Raw genomic sequence first — 9,926 nt, 5'->3', positions numbered from 1 at the left:
TGTTCTGAAGCTGGTCACAAACATACAAATCTCTCTAAGTGACAGAATCCCCCCCCCCAAAGGGTAGGTGTTGCCAACCCCAACCCCAATCACATCCAAATTCTTTTCCATTGTGTTATTCTTTTATTCTTTTTTTGCAGTGATACCTCTTTCCATTGTGTAATGTGACATGAGGTTTGGGTTAAGAGATTGCATTTTTCTTTAATTTGACCAAATTTCCATGTAGGCAGATGCACACCTTGTCTGCAGGAAAAACAACTTACTCCTTAACTTAATTGCACTTGTATTGCTGCATTCATAAGAGAGCTCCAATAGTGCGTTTAGTTTGCCTTACCTAAAAAATTCTCATTCATGGTCAGATCCTGCATTTTCCTCTATTTTATTGTAGTTCTTCCACTGCATCATTTTACAAGGAGAGGTATTTTAGATTACTTGATTTGTGCTATCTCATATGCATGATGTTCTTGTCATTTTTCAACTTTTCAGCACCTTGGCATTTTACTTGATTTTGTTCATGAAATTGTCAACTTCAGATCTTGCTCCTTCATAACTAACTCATAATGTATTCTGGATATTGAAATAGAGACCAAAAATAGTATCATTGTGGTGCATCATAAATCACCATAAATCACTTTCTTCTTCCTCTTCCCCCTCCTCCTCCTCTTCTTCTTCATTGCATTGGTATATGTCACTTTATTTTATACAGGGCAACCCAACAAAATTTACAAGCACACAGACAGCCCCCACTCCCATATAGATGCATTGAAACTAACAGGAGAAAGATATACGGTACATTTAAAACCCCCAACCCATTTCTAAAAGTTTTTGCTTGGCACTGAAAGAAACCCAAGCTCATTCACATGAGCTGAATAATATTTTTATTACAATATAAGTTGCTCTAATACAAAATTTAACCAAATGTATTTATTCAAAGAGAAAATTACTGAAAGTTGAACAATGGATTCCTCCCCCACCCCCCAGTTTTTGCAGCTGCCTTCCTGGTTGAACCAAAATGTTTTTGTTAGAATCCATGTCACTCTAACACAAAATTCAGTATGACATGACAGCAGTAATCATACTTAATATAAAAAGGGATGACTGAATTCTACCTCTATATGCAGAATGGTGACAAAATTCTACCAGCACATCCTTGCCTTGGCATTTGCTGTGAACGAAATCAACGAGAATCCTAAGATCCTACCTAATGTCACACTTGGATTCCACATCTATGACAGCTACTATGATGCAAGGATGACTTATTGTACCACTTTGGAGGTGCTCTTCAAATCACATAGATTTGTCCCCAACTACCAGTGTGACAGACAGAAAAACCTCATGGCTATCATTGGTGGACTTGGCTCTGATACATCTAACCTCATGGCAGATATTATAAGTTCCTATAAGGTTCCGCAGGTAGGAATTCTCTCTGTATATTTAAATTTGTGTGAGAGTGACTTAGGGTCTTCTTTCTTATGCTAAGCTTTATTTTCTAGTTCAAAAGGAGGGAGTTGACAAAAGCAGGGATTGACCAAAAGAAAAAGGAAAATCCTTCTAAATTTACCCATTGTATTGTATTTATTCTTCAATTGTTATTTAACATTTATTTATGCAAAGCCTTTGGCTCTTAATTATCTATGGCTTCCATTAGTGGGTGGGATGTTTTAATCCTGCTATCTTCTTTTTAAAACCCCACCACCAATGTTGCCTTGTATCCTTGTTTTTCTTTTATGGTGGTTTTAATGACCACCATAATGTTTGTTTATATAATGGAACACATTTTGAGTTACCTTCATAACAAAGCAACCAATAAATCAAATAATTAATTATAATAACAATACATTCTATATCCTTGTGAAATTCAACTTCAAGTGTTATCTGTAACTCTAGGTTTCCAGACTGTTTCAAGATATATTAGTTGTATAATCAGAACATAGTCAATTCTAACTTTTCCTTGCAATATCTGTCCATTTTCTTTCAGCTCACATATGGCTCATTTGCCTCACAAGAGAATCATATCACTCAAGGGCCATCCTTTTTTCGCCTCGTCCCAAATGAAACTCAGCAGTATATGGGTATAATCCGGTTACTCCAATATTTCAAATGGACATGGGTTGGGCTTCTTCCAGTTGATAATAGCAGTGGCGAACATTTCTTACAGACGCTGGAGCCATTATTTTCCCAGTATGCGATCTGTTCAGCATTCACAGAAAGAATACCACAAATAGCCCACTGGGATAGCTTGGAGGAACTTGGTAATGTAGCCACAAAGGTTTATGTACGATACACAAATAATAAAGTGACTACCTTTATTATATATGGAGAATCATTGACTATATCATGGCTGAGAACTATTATATTTATACGAGACACTGGAAACAAGGAGAACACATCACTCAGAAAGGTGTGGATTATAACAACCCAGATAGATTTCATATTGACTGGCATTCAAAAGGACTGGGGTCTTCAGATGTTCCAAGGTGCAATTTCCTTTACAATCCACTCCAAAGAGATTGCAGGGTTTGCGGAATTTATTCAGACCATAAAACCTTATGGGCCCCAGATAGATGGTTTTCTGAAGGACTTTTGGGAGCAAGCCTTTGACTGTGTGGCTCCTAACCCCAATGCCACAATGGATGTTAATGAAATATGTACTGGGGAGGAGAGGCTGGAGAGTCTTTCTGGGCCACACTTTGAACTGCTCATGACAGGACACAGCTATAGTATCTATAATGGTGTTTATGCTGTAGCATATGCTTTGTATGTTATGGGCTCTTCCCGATCCAAACAGAGAGCCAATGGGAAAGGTTTCAGTATTGAACTTGAAGATGTTCAGCCTTGGCAGGTAATGTCCTTACAAATAAGTATTTTTATTTCAGTAGCCAAATAAGTACAATGTGAGGCTATATTTAGCTTTCTCCTGCATTAATCACTGAGGATATGGAGTTGGATATTGTATTGGCTGAATGTATTTTATAGGTTGTTGTTGTTGTTGTTGTTGTTGTTGAAGTCACTGGAGTCTGAATATGCAATGCAGGATAAATTCCCATAATCCTTGACATTTAGTCAAGCTGAATGCTTGATGAGAATTGTAGTCCAACAACTTTAGAAGTCACTACCTGACATAAGATGAACTCTCCAATTTGTTTACATGCCACATTCTTTTTTGGATTCCTTCTATCTTAGCTCTATCACGTTCTTCACAAGATTTCATTTAACAACTCAGCTGGGGAAACCATTTCTTTAATGACAAATGGGAAATGGGAGGCGGCTTTGACATCATAAATATGGTCATATTTCCAAACAACTCTTTCCAGAGAGTGAAAATTGGTTGGATTGACCCAGAGGCTCCTGGAGGAGAAGAACTCATCATTCATGAAGATCTAATTGTTTGGCACAGTGGTTTCAACCAGGTATGAATTGTGGTATGGATGAGCTGGAAGGTGCTGCATTCAATGTCCTTATAGCCTAGGATTACCTTGCTGCTTTTCCAGGCAGTATTCTGGCCAATCATGTCATGAGAAAAATAAAGCAGATAGAACTCTAAATTTTTCAACAAAGATTGATGTGACAACTATGTCTGAAATTTTTGAAATAGCTCTGGTCACAGAGATAACTTTAAACCAGCACAAACATTACTTGGAGAAGGGATTTCTTGGTTCTTTGTCATTTTTTCTTTTTATATAAAGTGGTACCTCGGTTTAAGAACAGTCTGGTTTAAGAACAATTTGGTTTACAAACTCCGAAAAACTGGAAATAGTGTCTTGGTTTGAGAAATTTACCTTGGTCTAAGAATGGACTCCGAACAGTGGAAGGGCACCAGCAGCGGGAGGCCTCATTAGGGAAAGCACACCTTGGTTTAAGAACAGTTTTGGTTTAAGAGCATACTTCTGGAATGGATTAAGTTCATAAACCAAGGTACCTCTCTCTCTCTCTCTGTGTGTGTGTGTGTGTGTGTGTGTGTGTGTGTGAGAGAGAGAGAGAGAGAGAGAGAGAGAGAGAGAGAGAGAGAGAGAACTAGATATATATGAATGACATAAAAGGTAAAGGTACCCCTGCCCGTACGGGCCAGTCGTGTCCGACTCTAGGGTTGTGCGCCCATCTCACTTAAGAGGCCGGGGGCCAGCACTGTCCGGAGACACTTCCGGGTCACGTGGCCAGCGTGATGAAGCTGCTCTGGCGAGCCGGCACCAGCACAGCACACGGAAACGCCGTTTACCTTCCCGCTAGAAAGCGGTACCTATTTATCTACTTGCACTTTAGGGGTGCTTTCAAACTGCTAGGTGGGTATGAATGACATACACACATATATAATAGTAAGGGTTTCATATTAGCTCATCGTCTTTGCCATCTCTTCTGTATGCACATGAGGAAATTGAAACAATAGTGACTAACTCACTATATTCAAATGCCTTTGTGGTTCATCTTTGTGAATTCTCTGCTGGTTCAACTATTGGTATTCCCAGAGGTGTTTCCTTGTCTGCCCAGTTAAGTACAGCTAGGTGCTTAAAAGATCTAAGGTATCAGCCAAGATAAACAACAGATGTATATCTCTGTCTATCTAACCGAATTTCCCTTTGTAACGCCTTTCATGGTTATGGATAGGTGATGCCCATTTCTTTGTGTAACGACTACTGCTATCCTGGTAACCAGAAGAAAAGGAAGGAAGGGGAGAAATTTTGCTGCTATGATTGTACTCCATGTCCAGAAGGGAAGATTTCCAATAAGATGGGTAGGTTATGTAGTACCCCAATGTTTCCCCCACACAAGGCAAATTGAAAAAGTTATATAAGATTTCTATTCACAAGTGGAAATTTATTATCAATCGATTAGCTAAATCAACATCAGTATATGCAGAAGGCAGAAGGGAATGTATCTCCCAATTTCTTCCATGGGCAACAAAACCTTGGTTCCATGTTGCATAATAGAACATGAATCCATCCATGTTCAACTTAAGAGGCTCATCCAGAGGTGTGCTTATTTGTTTACTGCACCCCTCCTCTGCTGTCCAGCTGTATTGTTGGATGACCCTAAAATGATAATATTGTTTGACTTCAACATCCATGTGGAGGCTGCTGTCAAGCCACCTTGAGACTTCATGACCTCTATGACAACCATGGGTCTGTCAAAGATGGTCTATGGTCTAACAGACCAGGAGGGAAACACACAATGGCCAAACAGTGAAGTTATATTGGATGAGCTAGAGGTTACTGACTTCCAGTAAATGGGAGGTACCTCTGGGGCATTTGAAGACCCATTGTGACCAACTAGCTATGCATTTTGAGGATAAAGTCACTTGACTTCAAAGTGATGTTGATTCTGCACTTGTTGCAGCCCTGGTTGAGGTACCCAGTGACACTACTGGGGATGTTTTGTGGAACCAGTTCCATGTTATGCAATCAGCTGATGTGGACAAGGTGTTGGTGGCCATACATCCATCTTTATGAGTCGTCTTGACCCAGGTCCCTCCTGCCTTATTAAATCAAACAGATGGGATGCATCCAGAGTGTGATTAATGCTTCACAGTATGAGGGGGTCTCCCTGCGGCATTCAAATCACTCCTAAAGAAGCCGGCTTTGGACAACTATTGACCATTTTCAAATACCCCCCTTTTAGGGAATGTAGTAGCTTATCTATAGACATTCTATTCTGGGTTCAGGCTTGGCAATGGAACTGAGTCAGCCTTGTTTGCCCTGATGGATCACTTCTGCTGAGAGCAGGAAAGGGGAATGTGACCTTGTTCCTGTTTCTTTATCTTTCATCTGCATTTGATCAGCCCTCCGGGGAGTGGGAATGACGGCCACTTTATTACAGTTGTGCCATTTCTATCTTCAGGATTGAGTCCAGAGAGTAGCATTGGAATTATTATTATTATTATTATTATTATTATTATTATTATTATTATTATTTTGCTCCACATAGGTAATAGATACTGAAATTAGAAATTTTCAATTTTTAGATATGGCTGGAAACTTCAAACAAAAGTTATATGAGTTATAACTGATGTATGAGAGGTAGAGTGGAGAACAGTCCATATGTAACAGATAATTAATACTGAATGATAAATTTACTTTTTTTTTAGATATGACTGACTGTTTCACATGCCCAGAAGAGCAATTTCCAAGTAGGGACAAAGATGAATGTATGCCAAAAGTTTTAACCTTTCTTTCTTATGAAGAACCTTTAGGAATCACTTTAGCCTTCGCTGCTGTTTTTCTTTCCATTATTGCAGTCTTGGTGCTAGCAATTTTCATTAAGCACAGGGATACCCCCATTGTCAAAGCCAACAACCGAGGCCTCACCTATACCCTCCTCATATCACTCCTGTTCTGCTTTGTCTCATCATTGTTTTTCCTCGGCAAACCTGGAAAAGTGACCTGCCTTTTCCGACAAACAGTGTTTGGCATCATCTTCTCAGTGGCTGTTTCTTGTGTATTGGCCAAAACCACCACTGTAGTGATAGCTTTCATGGCCACAAAGCCAGGATCCAGCATGAGTAAGTGGATGGGGAAAAAACAGGGACAGTCTGTAGTTCTTTCCTGTTCCCTCATTCAAGCAAGTATTTGCACCTTGTGGTTGGCAACCTCTCCTCCTTTCCCTGATTTAGACATGCACTCAGTAACTGGAGAAATCCTTGCGCAATGTAATGAAGGGTCAGTCACCATGTTTTATTGTGTCTTGGGTTTCATGGGCTTCTTGGCCATTTCCAGCTTCACTGTGGCATTCCTAGCCCGCAAGTTACCCGATAGTTTTAATGAAGCCAAGTTCATTACCTTCAGCATGTTGGTCTTTTGCAGTGTATGGTTGTCTTTTGTTCCAACCTACCTGAGCACAAGAGGGAAATACATGGTGGCTGTGGAGATCTTCTCCATCTTGTCCTCCAGTGCTGGGTTACTGGGCTGCATCTTCACCCCTAAATGCTACATCATTGTGCTCAAGCCCCAGCTGAACAACAGAGAACAACTAATTCGGAGAAAGTTTTGAAGATTCTGCCTTGTTGTTTTCTTCTACTCTATGACTGTGTTGGTAAGGTACAAGGATTCCTAAAGTATTAATTTTGGTTTGATGAGTAGGTGAGGGGCAGCCACCAGTTATACCTATGTCTCATCCAGAAGGTATAGCAAGATACATTTTTGCAAATATAAAAAAATCCACCCGGAAAGAAATTTTACCCCAGAAAAAGAGGACCTGTTCTGGAAAAAGAGGACAAATGTCAAGATGAGAAAATGGCTCCCTTGCTTGTTGAATTCAGTGACAGATTTGCATATGAACTGAGTCAGCTGCAGCTCAGGGGCAAATAATCCCGTGGGTCCTCCTGTCAAAACAAAACAAATCACCCAGGCATCTGAAGGCAGCCTTGTTTAGGGAATTTTTAATATTTGATATTTTATTGCTTTTGTATTATTATTATTAATATTCCAGATGGGCGGGATATACATAAATGATTAATAATAATAATAATAATAATAATAATAATAATAATAATAATATACTATCTAACTTAAGTTGCTAAATGATGTTAAAAATGTGACATGTGAGTCTATGGGTGGATCTAAACACAACAAAAGAAACACCGTAAATAAGTCATAAATCAGATCATTATAACTAAATAAAAAAATCTCTATGGAAAATAGCGTTTAAAAATTTTCTGCTCTCTGTTCCAACATGGAAGGGAAGACAGCCACTTATGAAGATTTGGTAAGAAAATCAGAACAAGGGCTTAAACTTAAACCGTATGAGGAAATAAAGGATCAATTCACCGGTTGGCTACAATATCATCAGGTGAATGATATGTTAAAGCAAGATAAAAGAAAAATGGGCTTTGAGGACAAGAAATCAAAATTCAATATAGAAATAATAGAAGGTAAAAACAAAACATTGTCTAAATTATATGACATATTACTGGAATGGCATACAAAAGACGAGGAAGTCAAAGAGGCAATTATTAAATGGGCAATTGACTTCGGCTATAACATCGAGTTTGAAAAGTGGTTGAAATTGTGGAATAGAGATATTAAATTTACGGCCTGTACGAGTTTGAGAGAAAATGTTTGGAAAATGCTCTATAGATGGTATCTTACGCCGGCAAAATTGGCTAAAATCTATAGATCAGAAAATAAGACATGCTGGAAATGTGGTGAAGTGGAGGGAGACCTCTACCATATGTGGTGGCAATGCAACAAGGTGAAGGTTTTTTGGGAAGCAATTTATAATGAACTTAAAAAAGTTTTTAAATATACTTTTCCCAAAAGACCTGAGGCCTTTTTGCTGGGAATTATGGGTAAGGAAATAAAAAATGAAGATAAAAAAATATTTCTCTATGCCACCACAGCCGCAAGAATTATGCTGGCACAAAACTGGAAAACAGAAACTATACCTAACGTAAGTGACTGGCAGGTCAAAATGATTAACTATGCCGAGCTAGATAGATTAACAGGCAGAATACGAGACCAAGACGACCAGAAATTTCAAAAAAATTGGAGTAAATTTTGGAAATATATTGGAACGGATATATAGGAGGAACTGGCGGTATTAGAAAAACTTTATCAGCTAATAATTATAAACTTTAATAAACTAATTACGCAACCCGGGATTTATTTGATACTTACCAAAAGGGTGAAGGGAAGTCAAAGGCTAAGTAGAGCCTAATGTTTATATTATTTTTTTGTATGATTGTACGCTTACTTTTTGTATAGCATGAAAATAGGATGAATAATTTATGTTAAAATGTTTATTTTTGTATTTGTTTGTCCTTTTTTCTTTTTTCTTTTACAAATTCTGAATAAAAATTTACTTGCAAAAAAAAATATTCTGCTCTCTGGCGCCATCTGGTGTTGCATGTTTATAGTGCATTCAAATTGCTGTTTCTTTACTAATGTAGCTGAGTCCTATGACTATAGCAGTTGTGCAAGTGCCTACTTATTGTTTAGTAAAGGTCGTGGAGGCTTTAAAGCTACTTGGATTCAATTAATAAAGTCAGCTATGAATCAATAAAAGTGTACAGATCACTGTCTATTATTACAACTTGCATTCTGGGAATAATTGAGGATACTTTTATATTACTGAGAATCACATTAATAACCAATGTTGAGTGTGTAATGTTGCTCTGCTTCATTACCTTATGTGGTCACCTTATGTGGATTTAGAATGAATTAAAATAGTGGCTCCCATTTGGTCTTCCTTTCTGTGCCAGGTGTCAAAGGGGAATAATATAGGGACTTGCTGAGCCCAGTACACAGGCAGGCACAGTGGCGGAGCGTGGGTTGTCAGCACCCGGGGCAAGGCAAGTAATTTGCGCCCCCTAACCCGTGGATTTTAGCACTTGAGTGCAAGCGCGCCCCCCCCCAGATGTTGCGCCCGGCCCCCCCTGCACCCCCACGCTACGCCGCTGCTTCAGGCCCCCCAATAAAACATTTGAGGGGGCCAGTCCCCCAGTTGATGGGCATTGCCAATGTGATCAACTATGCAGGGCGGGGTTTACTTGCCTTCCCCCCCCCAAATCATACTGTATTCACGTTGGCACCCCTGATGAACTCAGCGGGGCTTACTTCTGCCCCGTAAGCCTTTGCACCTCCGCGTCTCCTTTCCTCTCTATATGTAAGAGGGTGAAGGTCAGGCTGGCAGCGCAAATAAGGGCCCCGCTGCTGAAGGCCTCGCCCGCCACGACCTCCTGGTCCACGGGCAGGGCAAGAAAGTGCCTTTTCCTTGGGGGGGGGAGTCTTAAATTTCAAAGCATTATTATTATTATTATTATTATTATTATTATTATTATTATGAATATCTAATGTGCGTGGTTTCTCTACCTCCACCGACGACTCGCCACGTGCGGGCTCCCTTCACCTCCCCATCCCCTCAAGGGAATGGAAAAACGACGTGAGGAAAAGCGACGCGGCGGGACAGCCAGCGAGGTTCTCCTCAGAGCCTTTTCC

At 39.6% G+C, this 9,926-nt stretch overlaps 1 protein-coding gene across 1 annotated transcript; it reads left to right on the top strand.

The window, feature by feature from the left end:
• Window positions 1–1,122: 1,122 nt before the first annotated feature.
• Window positions 1,123–6,981, top strand: LOC308570783 (vomeronasal type-2 receptor 26-like; the record flags this gene model as incomplete). The annotated part of the gene is made up of 5 exons (XM_081165701.1): window positions 1,123–1,413; window positions 2,561–2,842; window positions 3,315–3,410; window positions 4,603–4,642; window positions 6,080–6,981. 5 exons carry the CDS (start codon window positions 1,123–1,125, stop codon window positions 6,979–6,981), a joined length of 1,611 nt encoding a protein of 536 aa, XP_081021827.1.
• Between the last annotated feature and the right edge of the window lie 2,945 nt (window positions 6,982–9,926).

Source organism: Podarcis bocagei, assembly GCF_964188305.1.
Source record: "Podarcis bocagei genome assembly, chromosome: 13".
NCBI classification, from domain to species: Eukaryota; Metazoa; Chordata; class Lepidosauria; order Squamata; family Lacertidae; genus Podarcis; species Podarcis bocagei.
The sequence above is the reverse complement of the archived record's forward strand: the minus strand, read 5'-3'. Positions and strand labels throughout refer to the sequence as shown.